We start from the raw sequence: 23,508 nt of genomic DNA, 5'->3' as shown, positions 1-23,508 counted from the left end.
CAGAACGATTTTGGAGAGAAGGAGTTAACTTTGATATTGAGAAACAGAATTCTTGTGTATTGCACTGATTTTTCTCTGGTTACTCTGCATCAGATTAGTTTTTCTTGGTATGCTAATTGTTCATTGCTTTTATTTCAGTGTGAGCAGAACATATTACTCTGTTCATTTTCCAATGGAAGTTGTCATGGTGAGTTTGTTATCTATACATTATATTAAAACCAGGATGGATGTAAATGTGCAGAATAGCTCCAGATTTTTCTATTTGTTTCTAGGCAAATTCAAATTTTCTGGAACTCAATATTTTTTTCAGATAGGTCGCACATTCCGTGAAGCATGAGCTGTAACAATTTTTAAACTCCATTGACCTTGGCTTAATGGGTCCTTGTTTTATTCTGGTTTTGACTGACGTTTTAAGATTTCAAAAGCGAGAGACCAGTGAAAATACACTTTCTTTAGGAGTCTCTGCTTATTTCACACAAATCACCGTATGCAGGTGTGGGGTGGGAGGATTGCTAAGAACATTGTGACCTTCCTTGGTCTTCAGCCAAAGGTATAATAAACTGTTCTGTTAAACTCTGCTCCTGACTTGGTTTTAGTTCTTCGTGAGACTTGAACATTAGTGTGCAAAATTAAACATAGGATGGGATTAGAACCACTTGAAGTCTTTGTGATCTTTGAAGGCACTGAAGAGAAAAACTCAATACACGTCAGCTGAATAGTCAGTGACACTATGGCCACCAATACAGTACAGTGTAACACAGTTTACTTTCAATTAGGGATTATGCTGGATGATTCTACTCATCCCCCAGTTTATTGGTCTTAAATCAAACCAGAGCACACACATTCCCAAGGGACAGCTGCAACAACCTTTTGCAGAAGATACTTTATACAGATGACTTCATTGTAGAGGGAATTCAAATGCTGTGTTTATTTAAAACACTTACAAGCACTGAGACCACAGTAGGGAATCTGATCTGGGGGCTGTTTTCTGACAGTTCACGCTTATTAACTAAGCTCATGACATTTTTATGATATTGCACTGTTTACTTTACTTGGGTGTGATAGAATGCTTTCTGCAACACACATCAACATAATGATGATGGCTCTTGAGGACTACACAGTGCTGTACTGTAAAATAGTAAATGAGTGAACAGCACTGTATTTCTGAAAAGTCTTCTGGAAGGTCTTCTCAGTATGCATTTCAGCCTTCATTTGGATAAGTTAGTTTCTTACGTTAGAGAAATGACATGGTACAAGACCTCATTTCTGGTTTCCTTGAGGACTTAATTGTTCTAACTTGTATTGAGTAGAGTAGGGTGACTCTTCGTGGGAACTTAAAACAAAAACTGGAGAGAAAAAAAAAAGAAAAATCCCTATTGAAGGATAATAAAAGAAGGGGATAAAATTTTGGGGAAGGAGGAGGAAAGGAAGACATAATCCTTATTCTCACAGCAATCACTCTGGAAAGCATGGCAGCTTTGTCCAAATTTTCCCTTCTGCCTCTAGAGAATACTGATTTGACATTGTCTATACCAGCACTATGTTAAATAGCTTCTGCTGCCTTTGCCCAGTTGTTCAGAGAAGCAACAGGTCTGTATCTACATTCCCTCCACTGAAATGCAGGATGCCAGCTGGTGGGAGAGTAGTGCAAGATCCAGTCCAGCGCCACCTCTGAATATGCATTTGTACATGTGTATGTGGCTTGACCTTACAGGGTTTGTCAGAGAAGAGATTTCTGAGTATAATAATACTAGAAGTTTTTCGTACTGTGAAAGTGTAATGCCAGTTAAGCACAGTTCAAGTGTAAAATGATCTCAGCCTCTGTGCTGGGATGCAACATTGCTAGGCTAAAGCAATTGATACCGTTATCCTTTTGTCCTTTCCTATTTATTTCCTTCTTTCCTATTTATTATTTTTTCTGTTATTCTGAATTAAGTTATGTGCAATTACATTTACTTAAAATCTATTCTTGAACTGTCAAACATTAACATTAAAATCCAGAAGTATAACTTCTGGAACATGCGGATATGATTGCATGTGTGCTTTGTGGAGGGAATAAGTAACAGAGATAAAAAAAAGTCCTGTTTTGGAGACAAAGGAGGTGTATAGAAAAGATGACAGTGAGCAGCCCAGCAGATCTCATAAATCCTTCCTGGGTTTCCACTACAGTAATGCTAGGATGCAGATTTCCTTTGAAATTCCTTATTTTTGTTTACTGTGCATTTATTCATCTACGTTGGACAGCAAATCTCTGAAGGTACAAATCCAAAAGGCTCTGACTTTCAGACTCCTGTCAGAAAGGAATTAGCACAATTGTGAATCTACGTGATAGGGAAATACTATACCCCTGCAAGATTTTAAAGTCTTTTCCTCTGCTGTGTCAAAACCATGTCTATTAACCTATCTCTGCATCCAAAATAACTCTCCTTTTTTGAGTTTTACATTTATGATAACTGATATTAAAGCTGTTATTTGTCCATAGAGATGCTGTATCAGAATCTGAAAGAGATATTTGCTCTGTGAATCCCACTTGAACTTTCCCAAAAAAGTCAGGCTCATTTAGAAATTTAAATGTGAAAAAGAACTTCTTTTTTTTTTCTCCTTGAGAGACTGTTTCTGTCTCATACATCCCTCTAAATAATGTATTCTGCCTGTCATCACCTCATCCCATTGCTCTGATGGTACTTCATTTGTGCTTTTAAACACTGCCATTTGCTTAATGCATCTCAGTATGCAACAATTTTTACTATGATATTTTGGGCTCATTTTGTTGAACTATCATTATTCTTAGACTCATTTCTTGACTTACCCCTGGTAATTAAAATTTCCTTCTCTATCAAATGTGCAGGTGAGTCGGTGCAGCCATGTCAGAGTGAGCGACGCATTTTGATATTGGACTGCAGTGGACTAAATTTCTTTGACTACACTGGAGTCTCCATGTTGCTTCAGGTATTAATAATAACTGATACACTCTGTACATTAAAATATATAAATGCACACACAAGTTATTTGTGTGATTTACTAGTCATATCACTCACAAAGAGCAAAGGTGGTCAGTCATAGAAGAGATGACCAGAGATATGGTGCTGAACAGTGACTGTATATAATTATATACAAATAATTTATATTTAATGGAGATGCATTTCAGAAAATGCTGTTTTCACTGTGCGTTTTTATTTATTTATTTATTTATTTGATTTTAAAGCTGATTTATGTCATATCACCTCATCAGCTTTAAAAATTCAGTTTTTATTTCTGTGATTTTGTCTGTATTTCCTACTTTCTGCTAAGCCAGTGGTATCAGAGGTCTCCATGTTCTCTTCTTTGTCTTACCTAGCAGGCTGGATTCCTCAGACATGGAGGAACCCACAAGATCAAGAACATAATGATCTGCTCTATACAGCAGATGAAAAAATATGTTCAAAAGCCACTTTCTATGTTTCCATCAGGTTTGACATTTAAAAGATTTGGAGTGGGTACAGATTTAATTGGGTGTGCAAAGTTTGGTTAATGTAATTTTTCTGTTTAAGATAGAAGACTAAATATGAAGTTGGGTTTTAGCCCAGGCCTTTTCTTATCCTAAGTGTTTTCTCAGTTTGCTGAACTGATTAATTAAAAAAAAAAAAAAAAGAAGTGTTAAATTAAAGAAAAAAAGGTTTTAAATTAAAAATACATATATATGTGGGGACACAGTCAAAAGGAAAAGTGGGACAAATAAATGAGTGTTTCTCTTCATTATTTCTCCCCTCAAAATAAAGAACATTCAATAAAATTTGTAGATAATAATTAGTTTGTCAATTGATTTGCAAAAGATCTATGAGGCTTCAGAACTACAAATTAAATAAAAAGAGGCATTGGACAAATTTGTGGGACACAAAGCCTGGGCTATCGCACAGATGGAAGTGGCTTAATGACAAAACTGAGTTACACATAGGACAAACATGCTCAACATATTGCACTCCTTCCCTGAATATCATCACTGCTGCTGGAGTTAGAGGCTTCTCGGTCCTCTTAAAAATATATTATACTGATGTTGTTCTCAGTGAATTACTTCTCTTAGAACTGTTCCACTGTATGCGTATTATTTATGCTTTTTTTTTTTTCCAAAAGGGACTGCTTTGAATGCTTTCTTATTTGCCAAAAAGGCCCTATTCCTCTCTCCTCTAGAGTTATTTTCATTTTTTGTTACTTTCTAGCTTACATAATACCTAGTCTCTCTGAAACTGCACATTTTCAAAGAAAGAATAAAGAACAACTTGCTGCAGAATGTGGCATGCTGGCCATGGTACTTATCTGATAGACTGCTGGGAATTGGAGCAGATGACCTTTAAAGGTCCCTTCCAACTCCCAGTCTATAAGTTTCAAAGTTTCATAGGTTTAATACATGTCTTTGTGGACTGGTAGGTAAGCTTATGGAGAAGAGATGGGTAAACTTGCAGAAAATGGTATACTGGGAAAAAAAATCTTAAAAACGTAATTTTAAATACTTTTATTTAAATATTTTTTAAACATTACTAATCAGATTTTGATCAAATCGATTTTATTGCCAGCAGAGCTGCAGAGCACTTTGTGGATGGGGGAGGAAATAACGCTTTCCTGCTCAGCATGGTTCGGTGCAGTTTGTATTATGGAGGGGCTCTCTCTGGTGGCTGCTGTCAGTATAGCCTGAACAACAGCACTTCATGCTCTGCCCATTTGATTATGTTCTTGTTTTGTGTAGTGTTGGTGTTTAAAATCCTTTTTTTTTTTTTCATTTATTTCACGTTTTCACATGTACAGATTTACATGGACTGTAAAAAAAGACACATTGAAGTGTTGCTCGCATGCTGCAAAGGCAAGTATCAACTTACAGCAAAACTTTTAACTTGACATTTATATATCCTCACGGCTTTATCAGCACTCATATGTTTGTTTTGTTACAGCTTCCTTGATTAAAGCAATGCAGTATGGTGGAAATCTCGAATCTGAAAACCCTGTCTTCTTTGAGTCTATTTCTTCAGCAGTTGACGCCAGTCAGATTCACAGGGTGAGGCTTACAGCAGGGGTAGGGGGGTCTAGGGTCTCCATGGATGCTCACCATGCTTTGATCAAGATTTAATTTGGGGAAATGTCATGTATTCAGTGAACCTGTTGTGCAGAAATGTTCTATCAGTATTCTCTGCATCCAGTTCTCAGTCTCTGGGTTGCACTTGACACATTTTTCCTGCTTGCACTCTTTTCCTGTCCCCTTCTCTCCTTTTGCACTGTCTTCATCTTCTGTGCCAGATCCAGAGGTGTGTTGTTCTGTTCATTAATCTTGGTGCATGCTCTATTGGGAGGCACAATGACATCTCAGAATAACCAACACAGCTTCTTCGTAAGGCAAATTATCTTGTACTCTGTCATGCATTGCATGCTTTGTTCCTCAGCCTGTGTTGCTTAAAGCAATTCATCTCTGTTAGAGCAGTAACACGGACCTGAGGTGCACGTGCTAAAAATCAGAGAAGTGAGATATACTGAAGAAGGGTACCGTGCTGAACTGACCAATGCATTTTTGTATCTTCAGCAAATTTGTTTGGAGCTAATAAACTTGTGTCTGCCCTGCAGTGCAGAGTGCTGTGCTGGCTCACCAGTGGAAAGAGAAGAGAGGAATTGTATGCAGTAGAAGGGAAAGCTAGAGAGAGAAGGAAGAAGAAAGATTGTCCTAGAAATTGAGGCCTGAAAGTGCATTTGTTCATATGTTTATCTGCTCAATAATAAGTCTTGCATTCCTTGCTAAAAGACTATAAGCCTTCCTCATGAGGGACTCTTTTCCATTGTAATGTTTAGTGGGAAATATGGTGATAGGTGATCTTAGAGGTCTTTTCCAACCTTGGTAATTCTTTGATTCTATGAATGTAATCCCAGGATAACTGGGTGTGCATTATAAGCAGTGTGCTTTCCTGTGGTTGTATTTGTGATTCCAAACAAGAGTAGAGCTCCTTTCAGAGCACTGTTCAAGAGAAGTCAAACTAATTGTGGTATGTGGTTTTTGTTTTCATTTTTCTCTCCTTTACTGTGATCTGGCACATGTTACTAATAAAATTAGAATTGCCTGCAGACAAAAAAAGAAATAATTTTCCATGGATTTACCCAGATAAGGTTGGTCTGGAGGATTGACTGAGAAAAATTAAGTTCTCTTCAGCACTTTTCAATATTTCTTCTTGTTGCTCTATCAAAAACAAATGAGCAAACAAACAAACAAAACCCTGAAATGTTAACTGCAAGGTAAAATAATGGGGATGGCTATTATATAATTTTTCTGGATCTGATTAGATGAATTAGGATGACTGTTGTGTTATAAAAGATCTGCATTCTTTATATACACTGGTTAACCTTCCTGTGAGATTTCTAGTATTCCCATTTTATGGGAACAAGGTATGAAAAGACCAGAAGCATTCAAAGTAGAAAGGAGCTCAGAAGTTCATTTTTCCATGACCTGAGAAGACCAGACCTGCTAAGCAAACTGATTAAGTGAGGTAGTCTGAAGGGCTTGTATGTGGTCTGAAATTCCAAATGTAATTAGTATAGACATTATTATGCTGCTGATGCCTCTTTATAGTGTTTAAAATACGTGGTTTGGTTTCTTGATGTGCTCCTTGTCTTTCACACCTGAAGATAAAAAAAAAGTTGGGCAGAAGTGGCAGCAGTAGCACCATGCTGTAACTGGGGTTAAGATGCTGAGGCCTGCAGGAACTTTGAGAAAAGAAAAAGCAGCAGAATAGGATACAAAAGAGCAGGAGTTGAAGGTTTATAGAAAGTGTTTTGTCTGGGTTTCCATTTCTCATCCACCCATGTCAGACTTTCAGTGGAAGAAAGCTAGATGCAAGAGGACTTGGTGGCTCCTTTGTGTCTTTACTGCATTCAGGAAGGTACTCTTGTATATATATATGTACATATATACATACATATACATATGTAAGTATATATATGTACATCCAAGGGCAGTGTTGTGCCATACCCATTTTTAAGTTAATAAGAGACATATTTATTGCTTTATGCCATTCATCCTCATCATAAATAACTTTTTATTAGTCTTCCTAATGGTGTCAATTTCAAGCTAGCACTGTTTCATCCACTAATTTTAAATAATATTTTAAGAAAACATTACAATAATTTGTTTTCTGTTTCTCACAATTTAGAAACACAGCAAGTTCAGCGAACAGTGTGAAGTGTGATGCCAACCCATCCAATGTGGATAGTCTGACCAGCTCATATTCAGAATGAACTACACTACGGTTTCTCCTTTCCTTTTTTTTTTCTCCAGGAGATATCATAAATGCTATTTTATATGCCATAAATGTTTAGTACACTCAGTAATGAGAGATCTGCCATTCAGAGAAAAGATCTTTCCACTGCCATCACTCAGAGATTGTTCCTGTTGTTGATCTACAGTGGTTTTTATAATATTCCTATACACATTTAGCAACAAATTATTAGAAAGCAGATGTGGGGTACTGACTGTCTTTAACAGTGAGATATATTTTAGATATCTTCTCTTGTAACATTAGTTGTAATATTCATCTGTAGTTTTGTGCATGGAATTATGAGGCATTAGGAATTCTTAAAAACAAATTGTTAACACTGATACATTATATGGGGGAAGCCAATTACCAGTGCATACTTTGTTTCTGATGGTGTTATTTACCCTTTTCCTTGTTCAAGATAGCCATTTAGAATAACTGCATCACAGCACAGCTAACGTATCCTTGCATTTTTTGTACTTCATTATTGTAGGATTTTTTTTATGTATGTCTAGGTCAGTGGGAGCACTGTGTGTTGAAAGAAGGCAGATGTATGCTGGTTGCATTGTCTCCCTCTCCAGTAAGTGTCATGAGTTATTATAACGGCTTGCTATATTTTCAGTGCCACAGGTATTCCTTAGCTTAGATTGAAGAGGAAAATCTGGTAATATTTTTCCAAAACTTTTTCATGTTTTCAGCACAGAGTAGTCTGCATTTCCAGCTTGAGCTGTGATTTGGTCACTGATGGAATTTGATCATTTAAGAAGTCTTATTCATTGTCCAAAGTGCCTTCATGTCAGATGCTATAGTTGATTGCAAATGACTTTGACAGGTTATAACAGATTATAACATTTGATTATTAAATTCTTCAAGCAGTAAATTATGAACACTTGAGACACTATTTACATTGTACTTTCATTGTAGAATAATCAGTTGTAAGTCACAGCTGAATAAATGAATAAAAGTCATCTTTTCCACTAAGTTCAGTATTTATTCTTTGATAGCTGTATGTGTTTTCTGAAAATATAGTCATGTGTTGGTTAATAAAATCATTAAAACACAGTTTTTAGAAAAGATAATACCTACCATGAGACCTTCAATTTTGTTATGAGTAATCTTGTTAATGGAGTAATGCAGATGCTGTTAAAATTATTTGTAATGTCAGCGCTTGATGAAATCCTTGGCAACTCTGCATCAAATTAAAAACTTTGTACTGCTCATCAAAATGATGTCCACTTTCCCCAGTGTTCAATAGGAATAACTTTTCTACAGCTTAATTGATGTTTTGAGACAGGCATTTATTTCCCATTAGGTCAAGGACCTTCTTGTAGCACAATATAGTTAAATAATGTGTTTAATCAGTGTAAGACTACAATTCAGATTGTCTTTATGCGGTGAATACTGCTTCTACTTCAGGGTAGAATCAATAATGAAATACATTTCTTACTTTCTAACTCTGAATTTCCTTATCTTCCAACACCGTGTTTTGGGATACTTGTGATATTCCTGTAATATGTTTTATTTTATGTAATTAACTAATTTTCTGTTTTGTTTTTGAGACCATACATTTTTTATTAGCTTCACTTTCTGGCAAGTGGCATCAGTTATAACAATTTTATCTCAGCTGCACAGAGAATCATGGGATGTATGAAGACAGGTAGAAGACAAGCAGCAATGGAAGCTGCCCTTTCAATTGCTTCTAAAAATATCAGCACTGAGTTTGAGCATTTTCAGACCGGAACTGCTTGACAGAGCAACTGTTACTGGTTGAGGGAGCATCAGCTATTTTTTACAAGTAACCTAGGAAGGCAGATCACTTCAGTGCTGATATAGTTTCCATTTATTTATTTATTTATTCTAATTTATCCCTCTCAGTTGTTAATGTTTACAAAACCCCATGGCTGCATGTCACTCATCTTCATTTGTCTGCCAGGAAATTACTGCTTCTCTCTGCTTGTAGTCTGTGAGATTCTGAGAGTCTCATCTGTGTGACTCTGCTAATCTCTGATGATGACGTTTACTCCACTTGCTCTATCAACTGACCAACAACTGCCCAATTCTTTGTGAAGATTCAAGAAAGCACCTAAAACATTTTAGTTTTGGATTTTAGTATCAATTTCAACCTGATACAGAGTTTAGTAACAACTTCAACACTTTTCTGTATAGGCTGTCTACAGGCTTCCCTCAAGCTCATTGGGAAATATTAGACTGTTGATAGGTAGGAGTGTATCCCAAAACTCCCATTAGCTACACTATGTATGGCCTCAAGTTGTGCAGGGGAGATTCAGGCTACTTCTTTTCCAAAAGAGTGGTCAGGTGCTGGAATGGGCTGCCCAGGGAGGTGGTGGAGTCACTGACCCTGGAGGTGTTCAAGGAATGTTTAGATGTTTGTGTTGAGGAACTTGGTTTAGAGAGAACTGTTGATGATAGGTGGATGGTTGGACTGGATGGTCTTGGAGGTCTTTTCCAACCTTGGTGGTCCTATGATTCTATGATTCTGTTTGTTCTGAGTCAGGAGAGCAAGTGAGGCAAACACACCCTGTAGCAAAGAGCCCACACAAAGCAGTTAGCATTAAATGCCCTGGTATCACTCTAAAAACTGAGGTAAGTTGTAGCCAATAAGAATAAGGGGCTGTTGTTATTCTGCTCACTTGAGACAAATATTCATCTGTGTACATTCCAGCTTTTCTCAATAACTGAATAATCACAGGGACAATTCCTAGGAAAGCAGAGTTTTATTAATTGTGCTTGCATGCCTAAGACTGAGCAACATTACAAGAGCCTGGTCCTGAGAAGTGCTGAGCTCTCTTGCTTCCTGTTGGTTTTGAAGGTTTGAGGTGCTTGAGGAAGTGTCTCCTCTCCTAACACGCTGTTCTGCATGATTTCACCTAATGAAGCCAAAAGGCGCTCTGGGCACTAAGCAATTCTGAAAGTCTAGCTATTTCTTCTGCTTCCTGTATTCCCACTCAACGCTCAGATTTTATATTCCATAGTTCAAAGGGTATGAATCATCTACATTATGAAAATCCATGTTTCAATGTTGCAAATTTATTTTATATTCTGCACTTTACAGGAAAACGTTCACACATTATTTTCAAGAGATGCTCAATACCTTCATTGATTTTACTTGCTTGATGTGTTTAGAAATTTTCATCTATTTTTAGGAATTAATTCTAAGTGTTAGATATTGCATTATGGAAATGAAGAGCTTTCCCTCAAAACTTAAGATGTATTAATTGGACTATGTTAAAAGGGGATCTGATCATATGCTTCCTGCAGAATTTGTGTTTCACACATTCCAAAACAAAGCAATCAATGAGGAAAAAAAATTGACTGCAAACTGATGTAAAGAAATGAACATAGTGACAATTACAAATTAGGCATAAAATATGTAATAAGGAAGAGACTGTTAACATTATATTTATGCAAATTAAATGTTTCTAATTCTCATCATATGTCTTTCTTTTTAAAGGTTATTTGCCTTGATTCTATGATTCAAGTGTCACAAGGTCTGATTTTAGCTGCTTTGACATAATTTATTTGACAGTTCTGTGTGCCATAAATATATAATGTAACGAGGAAAGGTATCTGCACTGTTGAATGAAAACATTAATGCGTCAATACTGTGTGTGAATACTGTTTGACATTTACTGGTTGCAAAAATAAAATACACAGTATGCCTTGAAAATATGGCACTCCTATTTTTGGAAGAGGTTTTCTTTGTCTACAGAAAGTAACATCTCATAAATAAATGAACTAGCACACTTCTAGATTGGATGGTAAATGGTGCTTTCATCATGAAGATGGATTTTCAGTAAAGATCACATAACCTGCATGTTTCCATTTGTTTTACAGTGCATTTGATTATTTTTTTCATGTTTTGTTGTTGAGTATTAGCATACACAAGAATAAACTTATATGGAAATAAATTGCAATATGAGACAATTCACATGTGGAAGGAGGAAACCATCCTCATTATTACAATACTTAGCAGCTTTGTATTTTTTACCATGTTTTGTACTAACCAATCTGTAATGGGATATGTCACTTTCTTGAGACTCAAAATGTATTAAATGATCTTAAGAATGAGAGAAATTACATTATATTCAGAAATTTGGCTTCTTCACATTTCTTATATGAGTAGAGCATCTAACAGACATTCTTACTTCCATGAGAGATATAGAAATCTCCAACTAATTATCCCAATATTTCCTTGATGCATGTACAGCCATTTGAATGTCTTTTCCATCTATAGGTGGTGCACATTGATGGTATGTCTTATATGAAGTCTGTGGCTTACCCCAATATTGGGGAACTTATGGGTAAATCCTTTCACGTAACTAATAACTCTGATGGCATTAATGTAAAAGAGATTGGCATTCCCTTATAAATTTGGCCTTGGAAGTGGCAGCTTTATTATTCTTGCCTAGTAATTTGTGATAGCATTTGTCTCTACCTAAGTTAATGCATCTTCTACATTTTTTACTTTACACTGGTTTGCAAAGTATACATGACTTCCAGTGCCACAAATTCATAGAAGCTATTTTCTAGAGCTATGCAACCCAGTGGCACCCACAAAATAGTGAGGAAACCACTCTGGAGTGAGATGGCTGAGTAACACCAGTCTTTTTGTTCCAACTGGTGTTGAAGTTCAAGGTCATCTCTCACCAAGGAATTGAGAGGTCACTTGGGGAGGAACTCCTTCCCTAAGTGAAATCCTCTGGCTACATGACACTTCTGGAAAGCTTGACATGCAGAAGCAGAGAAATAGATATCTGTAATTTTTTTCCTAATGTGCTTTCTGGTAGTAAAAAGGCCTTTTGTACCTGGAACCGTCAGGTGAATAAAGACTGAGAACTGAGGGAGTGGATCATACTCCTGCATGGGCGGTTGTAAATCTCTGAGTTATCCTTCTGACAGACTTGGTGACTGAAAACATTTTGTATCCCCACTGTGTTTTAAAAATGCAACCAGAACTGAAGAATTCCATAAAACTCCACAGTGCTCAATTAAGCTGCACTCTGTACACTCACCAAAATCCCACTATCTCCCAGTAACTCTACATAGTCTTATATTCCATTTGAGAAAGAGCTTGATCCTTAATTGTTACTAGCACTTGTGAGATTTTGGTGATCATAGTTTTTTGCATATTTTTTTGCTTTATTGAGTAAATCAGACTATATAAACATAACCATGATTAAGTAAGCTGATAAGTATAGACTCTATAAACATAACCATGATTAAGTAAGCTGATAACTGTAGACTCTGTACTATGGTTAAAAAAGTTTGTTGCTCAGAAGTTCAGGAAACGAGGTCTCTGTTAGTCCACAAAGTGCCAGCATCACAAAATGGCACATAACATCTCTGTAGGTTACAGATTTGGCCAACTTGTAGCTTCTGTGGAGACTGAACCAGAAAACTGGTAGAAAGAGTGTAAGTTCTTAGAAACATGAAGGAAGGAAAGGACCTGTTCCACAGAGTTGCATTTGTGTGTGTGTGTGTAATCTGGTAACTTTATTTTATAACCTCAGAGAATGGATCTTTAAATCAAACTCATAACTGCTGGGCAATCTGTATCATGATAAAGATATACAGTGTTTTATTGATCTCATGGTTTTGAGGACTGCCTGAATACATTACATACAAGATGCCAAACATCACGCTTACTTTAGGATTCATCTCAATGGGATCATCAGTAGTGACTAAAGTAATTAGCTGTAATAGCTGATTTTCCATTCTGCTTCACTGGACCTGCTGTGCCTATATCTCTATTACTAAAGGCCTCTTCTAATTTATTTTGAAATAACATAATGACAGTTCCTATCCAGTAAAATTCAGTAGTCACAGTACTGACATTGTAAGTATATACTCCAGTGTGGTACCGAGGTACAAACTAATAATTTTAAGCATCCTTTGCATTTTATTTCAGGTTCCTTTTTCTTTCTACTATCTGCAACTCCTTTTAAATTTTGGAATTTCATACTGTTTTATTCTTGGTTCCTATAGCCAAATTCTTAATTTAGAGAACCTCCATAAAAGAAGACATGTTTTGATAGAATGAGAGCAATCCTAACTGATAAGAGAAAAAAATAAATGTCTTTTTTTGATCTTGCAACATTTCCGGATTTGAAACAGGTTTTGGAATATTACATTTGCGATCTGCATTTTCATTTTATTTTCAGCAGTAAATCTGTGTTTAAATCTTAGTCATATTTCAGGTTCATTGCTGACCTAATTCTGGTGTTGCCTCCACTTCACACATCTCCAGTATGCCTAATGTCTTCAATTCCTAATCCCATGAAAGGGAGACGGTGACTTTTAGGGGACCCATGACACTCTGCAGACTAGGTGACTGAAGGCTTTGCTTGTTCCCCCTTCATTTTCCTCTCTCCTATAGTCTCCTCTGCAGCTTGAGTAGCCCAAATAATTTTGGGTGCAGCAGTTACTGCAGTACAAGTGAAGCAGTGTAGATGCAAAGTCCTGTGGAAGACTTGGGATAGAAGGAAACAGTGGAGGCTGGAAGAGACCAGATGGGAGAAGAAATATCAAGGGAATGGGAGGGTGTGATATTGTGCATGAGCAAAAATGCAGAAAAGCATGTGGAGCAGCTGGGATGTCAAGCTGTATAGGGATACTGGGTGAAGGAGAGGTAGATGATAAAAATTTGAACGTTTTGCTATTGTCAGGCACTTGGTCAGCAGGAAAGTTAATTTTCTGCAGAGATGCCACTTGCCTCACAGTGGGATGGCTCCCCCACGCTGCCATCACAGTGGGATGGCTCCCCCATGCTGCTTTCTTTTTTCTTTTCTTTTCTTTTCTTTTCTTTTCTTTTCTTTTCTTTTCTTTTCTTTTCTTTTCTTTTCTTTTCTTTTCTTTTCTTTTCTTTTCTTTTCTTTTCTTTTCTTTTCTTTCTTTTCTCTTTTCTTTTCTTTTCTTTTCTTTTCTTTTCTTTTCTTTTCTTTTCTTTTCTTTTCTTTTCTTTTCTTTTCTTTTCTTTTCTTTTCTTTTCTTTTCTTTTCTTTTCTTTTCTTTTCTTTTCTTTTCTTTTCTTTTTTCTTTCCTTTTCTTTTCTTTTCTTTTTTCTTTCCTTTTCTTTTCTTTTCTTTTTTTCTTTCCTTTCCTTTCCTTTCCTTTCCTTTCCTTTCCTTTCCTTTCCTTTCCTTTCCTTTCCTTTCCTTTCCTTTCCTTTCCTTTCCTTTCCTTTCCTTTCCTTTCCTTTCCTTTCCTTTCCTTTCCTTTCCTTTCCTTTCCTTTCCTTTCCTTTCCTTTCCTTTCCTTTCCTTTCCTTTCCTTTCCTTTCCTTTCCTTCTTTCCCTTTCCTTTCCTTTCTTTTTTCTTTTTTTTTCTTCTTTTCTCTTTTTTTTTTTTGTGAAATTTCTTTTTCAGAAAAAAAATGCAGCACTTAAAGGTGTTTTACTCATAACACCATTAAGTACGTGTACGAGCAAGCTCACATCTGCCTCTTTCCAACCTTACAGACTACACCTTCTCAGAGAGACAGGTGGTCCATAAGGAGGAACAGGTGTACCCTGAGCATTACCACGTCCATATTGTGGACAGTCGTTGCAAACACAGTGCTTGGAGCACTTCAATCATTCCTCCACTAGTGTTGCTACACAGGTACTTCATCAGGAAACAGCAGGGGTAGTGGCAGGCACAGTTCATGGCATGTTACCAAGAAAACTTTGGATAGAATTAGAAGTCTGTTGACTAAAGGAAAGGTAAAGGAAAAATATTTTCAGTAATATGATTAAATCAAAGCTAGGATAACAGTTGCAGGCAGTGAGTTAGGGCCAGCCAGCAGATAGCCACAAGCAGTATTGACAGTGCTTAGTGTGGACCTGGCACCCTGTGCCTCAGTGTGCCACCAAGCAGAGAGCACAACAGAGTGCAGCAGAGAGATGCCTTTAGCCCACCTAGGCAGGTGCATGCATGATACTCATTTAACTCATGAAATCATTAGAAGGAAACAGGGTATCCAGAGGTTTTACATCATTATTTATCAGGATAGAGACATCCATGTAGGTTTGGATGGCTGCCAAACCTACATTCTCCCTGGTCTTCAGCTGATAAAAGGAACATCCTGCCCACCTGGGCTGTGTGTCCCACAGTGTGGTCTGTGAGCTTAAACTGTGAGCTGACAGACCACCAAAATCTGCCCCAAAAGTACGGTACCTAGGTCAGGTCTTCCCGATACCAGGGATACGGATGTGTTCAAGGGAGTCCGTCGAACTTCATGAGTACATAAGAGGAGAATCTAATGGAGCTGGTGCTGTTCAGCCTGGAGAAAACAAAGCTCAGGGGGATCTTATCCATGTATATATATATATTTATATGCCTGATGAGTGGAGTAGAGAAGATGGAGCCAGGCTCTTCTCAGCAGTGCCCAGAGATGTGATAATTTAAGGTGAAGTTACTGGGATCTGGTCTTTGCAGTGGTGGCTTAATGTTAAATATAAAAACTATCCAGGAAGGAAAGACTGGTGTCCCTACAGTTCCTGCTCTTATAACTTCCCCAGGCGCTAAAACAGTCTTCCCTCCTTTTCAAATATGCTCAGGTTAGGCTTGAACTCTTCCTGCCATAGCTTTGGTAGAAAGTATCCTCACCCATTATCAGACAGGGAATTCACCTGAAGGAAAAAGGTAAATCTGAATCATATCATCCCAAGAGGGAGCTAGTTTCTGGATTTCTCATGCTACTTGGTAACAACTAGGGTTCTGTACTGAAGGAGCTGCCCTAGCTTATGTCTGAAATGAAGACCACTTCTGTGTTTTGTTAGCTCTGCTGTCAAAATTGTGGAAACAGTGAAAGGCAGAAGAGGAACAATTTTACATCTGTGTAAAGCATAAAAGATGTTCCTCATGGCCTGGTTTCGGCACTGGTGGGACAATTCTGGTGCCACCAGAGCTGCCACTTGGGCACCAAGTGAAAGTATAGTATCCTAGTGCTGCTGTGCTCATCAAGGCCAGGAACATCTGCCAAAACCTTTATCAGGAATTGGAGGTACAGCCTATGCCTGAGTAAGTATCAAAAAGGATCTTCCAGTATAAATATTATTTCCTTTAGCAAGTACCAGCAAAAAATAAGTGATGTTTGGCTGTGTGCAGTGTGAAGTGTGGCTGTACCAGTAGTTTCTTCCCCATGGAAGGGAGAAGATAATTTTTGGTGGCAGACAAGCTCAGGCTTTTTATTTTCTACAATTTCTTGGCAATGTAAATTCAAGATAGGCTCTTAGTGCTATACTGACATAGATTTTTATGTGTCAATTAAAAAATAAATTCATTATGAAAACTCATTTAGGAAAGGGATGACACCAGACAAAGCCTTGAGGAAGCTGAGCAGTGCCGGAATGCAACATCTGCTCCACCAAATTGCACTCAAACACTGCTGCTCCTCGACTATTCACTGCTGCTCAGCAGCATCTCAAGCAGCCCTGTACCTCCCCAGGACATACGTGTTCGGACACAGACTCACAAAGGCCAAACGTCTTCTTTTATTCTCCCAGGCTAAAGGATGTTGTCAAGACACAACACAACTCTTTGACACGGAGAAAAACAATCTGAACAAACTACATGCCATGCTGATTTGTCAAGTGAGGTTTGTTTTTACTGATTTGTTTACTGTTTAATTCGTTATCCATCTCAAGTACTGAATCTACCTTTGTAGCCCCACTATTTGCTATATTATGAACCTCACTTTGGAAGTTAGCTAATGTAAAAATGCCTCCCATTACTAGTGGTGGTGCTTCGCATGACATAACAGAAACTGACTCAGAAAGTAGCATATGCTGTTATCACCCATAATAGATCAGCCACATCTCAAAGACTGGAAGCCAAAATTGCCATTTGGCATGTCTGTAAATTCAAATATACCGTCTGTCCCAAGTTGAAAATTAATGGAATTTTGTCTACTTTATATATATATCAAAGGCTTTGCTTTCACTGTTGCCATAAAAGATTTTTCATTTAGTATTTGTATTGTAGTAACTATCCATGGATGTTGTTGTCGAGCTCATCAGGCTGCAATTTGTAAAGCAAATCCCCTTCTGCCTCTCTGCACATTGTTTCCTCCACATCTAAGTTCAGTGCTTCCCAAAACACAGAACTATGAGGAAGGACCTAAGCGGCTGCAAGAACAACTTTCTGTCCCAAGGCAGGACACAATAAGTCATCATCAACATATATTTGATAATAAATTGACAAGAATTGCCAAAATATAAAACGCCCATATACATGTCTGAGTCAAAAAATATGATTTACATTACAAAAAAATCCTATATGTGAGTTAGTGTTATTTAACTTCTGTTATAAGGACTTACAATTCGGAAAAGGGCCATTTCAGAGGAGGAACCTTATCTGCACACTTTCTGAACAGAAATCTCCCAGAGAGCAGCCAGATTTCCATGCATACGCATGGCAGGATATCCTTCCATCCTGCCATATCCTTTCACAAATAGCACATTTCCACACCTGTAGCTGTGGCACTTCTTCAGCCAGCATGAAAACTTTGGAGGGTATGTTGTTTTGTTGTCTTTTTGCCCAGTGAGATTCATGGCCATTTTGTCAGGCTGCCTCTGCCACTCACGTGTTTTGATGAAAGCTTCGTTTCGACAGCTACGGTTTCTAAAAGGGACAAATTATGCGTCCAGTCCTGCAAGCCTGCCTGCAATGAACGCCTTTAGAAATCACTGGAGCTTTCACATGGCAGATGGCTCCCTAGGATTGAGCTCTACATAATTTTGTGATATTTTAGATGGGGATATTTTAGTGGCTTTTTCCCTATGCATGACAGCATGATTTGCTGGCTGCTAGAAAATGTCATCAGACCCTTTCTCAATCCACAGTGAAACCTTTGGATTATTTTTTTTTTTTTCTTTTGAAAGAGAAAAAATGTTTTCTTTTTGTGTTGTACAGGACGTTCCTATCTGATGAAAAACAGTTCCAGATAAAAACGGTGACAGTAGAAGGGTGGGATGACAAAATAATCACACTATATTTCAAAACAGTCAAAAAGACAAATGAAAAGGGAGGAGTTGTATTTAAAAAATAAAAAATGCTCCACTACTGAAATTATCTCTGTCCCTTACAATTTTTATGGACTCTCTTTGTATTTGATTTCATTTATGATGACATCTGAATTCTTTTGGAATGCACTAAAGTCAAAGGCTCACTAGGTTGAGTCCTTTTGCACTCCCTCAGAACAGACAATTGCTCAAGAGTAAATTCAGCGGTCACTGCAGAATGATCTGCGGCCAGCTTGCCTCCTATAAAAACACATCAAGAAGAAAAAAATATCTATGCGAATTTCTACTTTGATAACCTTTATCTTAGTTCCAGAGAGAATTAATTCTTTATCCCTGGCCAGGTCTATGTTTACATGCAAAGAGTGCAGCAGGTTAACTTGAACCAGTTTTCCTAACAGTGTAGATTCTTATCCTCAAATCTGGTCACACAAAGGGGTTAACAGTAACAAGACGTATTCCCACCAGCTATCCTAGTGCTTGAAATGTCCTTGCATGCCCAACAGATGTTTAAGTTCAAGAGACCAGTTAGTGAGAAAAGCAAAGGCTGTCTGGCTCCTTGGGCAATCTATCAAATGACACGAGAGACCTATTCAGACAGTTTACATTTCCTAGTGTGTCATTACCATTGCATGTGGATCTATGACTTACAGGCTCTGACTACTAAGTTGCCAACAATTTCCTGAATGTAGGTGTAATTCTAAGCACCTACATCTGCATTATAGTCAATTACAAGTAGTTTGAATACATTTCACTCCTCCCTAGATTTAGTAGTCTGTAATGTCATGAACGGCAAACAGAAATGCACACACCCCAAAGATTTTCTTCATTCTTATCTTGTGAATAATTACTCCCTTCCTATCTTTCCACTTGTTTTGGTAAGCATTCATTCTTTAACCCATCACTATGAGTAGTCAGCAACACTAGAAGCTTCCTCATTTCCTTCTTTATATCACTGCATAATCAATGTCATCAGCTGATCTCTGGAGACAGGAACTGCTAGTTACTTTCCTTGCCACTCTTGGCTGAACAGTTATCTGGCTTTCCGGAGCATAAGACATTGTAAATTATAGAAAAATGGTGTCTTTACTTAAAAATATGGTCTTAACAGCAATTTTACCAGCAGGTATCTCTGATTACAGTCCTTCATTGTTTGTATAATAAACACTTCAGGATCTGAGTGCAGATTATGGTTGATTTTGTTGTTGTACAGTATGATTTTTAACCACTGGGCCAACATACCCTTGAGCCAGACTCTGTATCAGAAACGTCTGAAGGCCTGGGGGAGCATTCAGAATCCCACCTCAGGCTCCATGGGAATCTGATGTGCTGTCCAGCCTGAGTCTGGAAGAACAAATGAATAAAAGCCTCCTCCACGGATTACGATCTTCCATTTCCAAACCTGTCCAGACGGCATCTAACCTCTCTGCTTAGGCTTGTAGATTTAACTTAGCTCATGAGGGTGAAAAGTGAATCCACTTTCTTATAGGATGAACACAACAAAATAGACATTTTTTGCACAGATTTGCTGAACTAGATCAGCAAAATTGATCCTCTATGCATTTCACTTTTAATAGCCTATCATTTCCTAAATATTCAGATACTCCTTTCTGTATTTTGGAGGAGCCTATGGTATTTGATAGTTTGACATAATGCCATCTAGATAGTAACTTTCACATACACATGCACTAAGTAATAGTCTACTGCAAAGGCAGTCTCAATCTCCTTAATTCCAATAAACTTAATTACTCAAAGGTTTTAACTTCAAAACTAATTCATCTGTTGAAGATTCTCACTGTTAGAAGTCCACTGGTGTAACTTACATCAAAATCCAGCCACAGAAAAGCAAAAACGATTTATTTATTATCAGAGGTGAAATATTTTTGGCATTACCAGAAGTCTGCAAAATGATTTTGTGGGGATACCTCTAGAATAATGGCACTGGGGCTGTCTTCAGTCCAGGATTTGAGAGAAACCAGACCTTGTAGTGACAGGAACAGCAGAGCACTCCTGAGAATCAATCTTTATTGACATGACAGAGATCAGATAATTGGTTATCAAAAAAATACCATGGAAGAACTGCTAGATTCATGGAATGACCCCTCCCCAAAATTTCTGAGGAGCCTGAGATATTCCCTGCTATGGCTAGGAGGAGAATTCTGACAGCACCCAGCAGCATCATAAAACAGATTGTCAAAGAGAGGATAAGTACGTCAGAAGAAATTAATCCTTACATTTTGTTCTATTCTAAGTTTCATGCTTTTAGGATGGATCTGGGGGAATAAGATGCTGTTTTGATGAAAAGAACAAGTATACAAAGAAAAACTTTTTCTACTAGTTACATTGATTTGGCAAATAACAAAAATATGCATATAACATTGCTTTTGATGACCACTAACAGAAAATTAGATTTTTTTGTAGGTTTTGTTTGATATTTTTTATCATTAATCAAAGGGCTCAACATGCTTGAATTCTTTTAATAAATCTTACATGTTAACTGCAAAGTAATTTCTATGGAAAACATTTTGATAGCAAATTGTCAGTTCTGCCTGTTGTAAATGAAAGGAAATCCTTCCATGTTGGTGAAGAATAACAATGATGTAAATGAAATTACAATGTCCTGGGGAAAAACAAGTTTAATTTTTGGAAGGCAAGAACCACAGTGGCTTTTCAGCTGAAATTCAGAGCTGCATCTGATATTTTGGATGCTTACAAGATCCAAATTTTAATTCAGAATACAAAGCTGTCTTGACCAGAAGTTCTTTTGTTTTCAAGTTGTTTTGCATTCCAGGATATACTAACAAAGGTGGGCCTGTGAAGGGCTGGCATCTTCCAACAATTTGATGCTGATTCCTGGACATTAACTAAGGTTGGAAGACTGTATTTATTCATTTATTTTTCATCTTTCAACTACAGTAACAAGAAACCTACCCAACTTAACTGCATATTTAATGCACTTTCAATATTTTAAAATAATTTTTCATAATGTTTGCACGTAGTTCTTACTAATATTTGAAGAATGGGTATTTACAGACACTATTCTTCATTGATACTGAGTCTGAAGTACATGCAGCTGTGCTGGGAAACTGTTTTCAAGAATAAATGAAAAATAAAAATACTCTGAATCTAAGAACAGTAACATAGCAATTTGATTTAATTAAATGAATAGTATTAAGGAGATACCTGCTAAAAACTGCTCACATTTTATTTGTGTTTGAAAACATTTACAAAAAGCTGAACTGAAATGGAGTAATGGACTCTATGGGAACGTAACCAACAAACCAGGCTTGTGACTTGCTGTCTAGGAGGAGTGCTGCCAGAAAACAATTTTATGCAAATCAAGATTTCTTTTATCCTTTTTTAACCTATTCAGATGCTTTGTTTATCGAATTACATGTAATATATGTTTTGATATAGCATAACATCCGAACAGAGTATCTAGCATAATAATTGGAAATTCATCATTTTTGTATTCTTAAATTGAAGGTTCAGAATTGTGATGTTGAAATCACAATTAAAAAATAATGTTGTTGAAAAAGGTTGGGCACATACTAAAATTTTCTGCAACTTTTATTTCATGGGAAATGTTGGAATTTCTGCTCACCATTTCAATTAATGCAGAGAAGAGGAAAAAGGAAATGTCACTCAAAATGGAGCAGAGCTGCACAATAAATGGAAACTCTGTGTTTCAAATAGCATGAAAATAGGGGATGTAAAACCTTGGTCTGTGAGGTTGCAATTAGACGTATAACGACTGATATTACTCATTATATTAACAAATCTGCATATGTTAAGTGATAACAAGGATTTTGATGTGACAGTTAAAATATTCAGGGATTCATCCTTTGTACTGCCTTATCTTGCAGTATATACTTATCACTTTTATGAGGACACATAATTTACACCTAATCTTCACTTGACCCAATCCACTATTGTCAATTCAAGTCAGTTTATACAAAGACTCTTCACCAACAATGTGCTGCTCCAGCACAATAGCCTAACAAAGACCCAACATAAAAGCTTTAGTAGTGTACTTTTAAGATACTTTGTATACAGTTTTATCTATTTCACTCTATTTTGCATACTTTCATAGAATCATAGAATTATAGAATGGCTGGGGCTGGCAGGGACCTTAAAGATCATTCAGTTCCAACTCCCCTGCCATGGGCAGGGCCGCCATGCACTGGATTAGGCTGCCCAGGACCCCATCCAGGAATGCCTCCAGGGATGGAGCATCCACAGCTTCACTGGGCAACATGTTCCATCACCTCATCACCCTCTAAGTAAAAAATTTCTTCTTAACATCTAACATAAATCTACCCTCTTTTAGTTTAAAGCCATTCCCCCTCATCCTATCACTATAAGACCATGTAAAATTTGGTCCCCCTCCTGCCTGTGAGTTCTCTTCAAATACTAGAAGGCCACAATGAGGTCTCCCTGGAAACTTCTCCTCTCCAAGCTATAAATTCCCAACTCCCTCAACCTTTCATCATAGGAGAGATACAGCATTGTGGCCCTCCTTGTGATGTGCTCAGCATCTCTCCTGCACTGAGGGCCCCAGGCTTAGACATCGTCCTCCAGATAGGGCCTCACAAAGGCAGATGAGCCCAGAAAGATCCTGGGACAGAATTATTTTCCCCTTATGACCCGTGTGGACCCAATCGGCAGCAATCAGGCCAGGTGCTGAGTAAGCCACTCCATGGTCAAATAATCCAAAATTCCTGCAGTGGCACAAGCTGTTCAGCCATATATTTATCAGATGTATCTTCACAGTCCTCCCAGTATCTCTCACTGCCATTGAAGGGACAGAGGAAAACAATACCTGTACTCCCAGTCTGTTCACTAACTGCCCCAGTGCCCCAAAGTCCCTTTTGATAGCCCTCAGGCTTCTCTCAATGACTTCACTGCTGCTAGCCCCAACTATCAGCAGGTGATTATAGTCAGAGGGGTGAACCAGACTAATGAGTCCCCTCGTAATCCAGGCCCCAGGGAGGCAGCACACTTCCCTATGGGTAGTGTCTGGCCAACATATTGAGCTCTCCATTCTTCTCAGAAGGAAGATGCCTATGACAATTACCCTTCTTTCTTTTTTGGTGGAGGCAGTCTTGAGGCATGGAGTTGATCTCCTTGCCCATAGCCTCCTGAGTGGACCTTCCACTGCACCCTCTCTTACCTGGTCCTCAAGTTCCAGAGCCTCAAATCTACTGCGTAAGAGCAACTGGGAA

At 37.7% G+C, this 23,508-nt stretch overlaps 1 protein-coding gene across 1 annotated transcript in view; it reads left to right on the top strand.

Annotated features, from left to right (window-relative positions):
• The window catches only part of SLC26A7 (solute carrier family 26 member 7), a 55,705-nt gene extending 48,474 nt beyond the window's left edge, over positions 1-7,231 (top strand). Inside the window, exons 14-18 of the mRNA XM_065752809.1 lie at positions 139-187; positions 2,849-2,949; positions 4,780-4,834; positions 4,923-5,026; positions 7,161-7,231. Of these exons, the coding sequence (XP_065608881.1) occupies positions 139-187; positions 2,849-2,949; positions 4,780-4,834; positions 4,923-5,026; positions 7,161-7,196 (345 nt within the window). The 3' untranslated portion in view covers positions 7,197-7,231. The remainder of the gene's footprint in view (positions 1-138; positions 188-2,848; positions 2,950-4,779; positions 4,835-4,922; positions 5,027-7,160) is intronic.
• The last annotated feature ends 16,277 nt before the right edge of the window (positions 7,232-23,508 follow it).

This window comes from Cyrtonyx montezumae, unplaced genomic scaffold (genome assembly GCF_038088225.1).
Source record: "Cyrtonyx montezumae isolate F1298 unplaced genomic scaffold, pur_monq_1.0 scaffold_8, whole genome shotgun sequence".
NCBI classification, from domain to species: Eukaryota; Metazoa; Chordata; class Aves; order Galliformes; family Odontophoridae; genus Cyrtonyx; species Cyrtonyx montezumae.
This window is presented reverse-complemented; position numbering and strand designations above follow the sequence as displayed.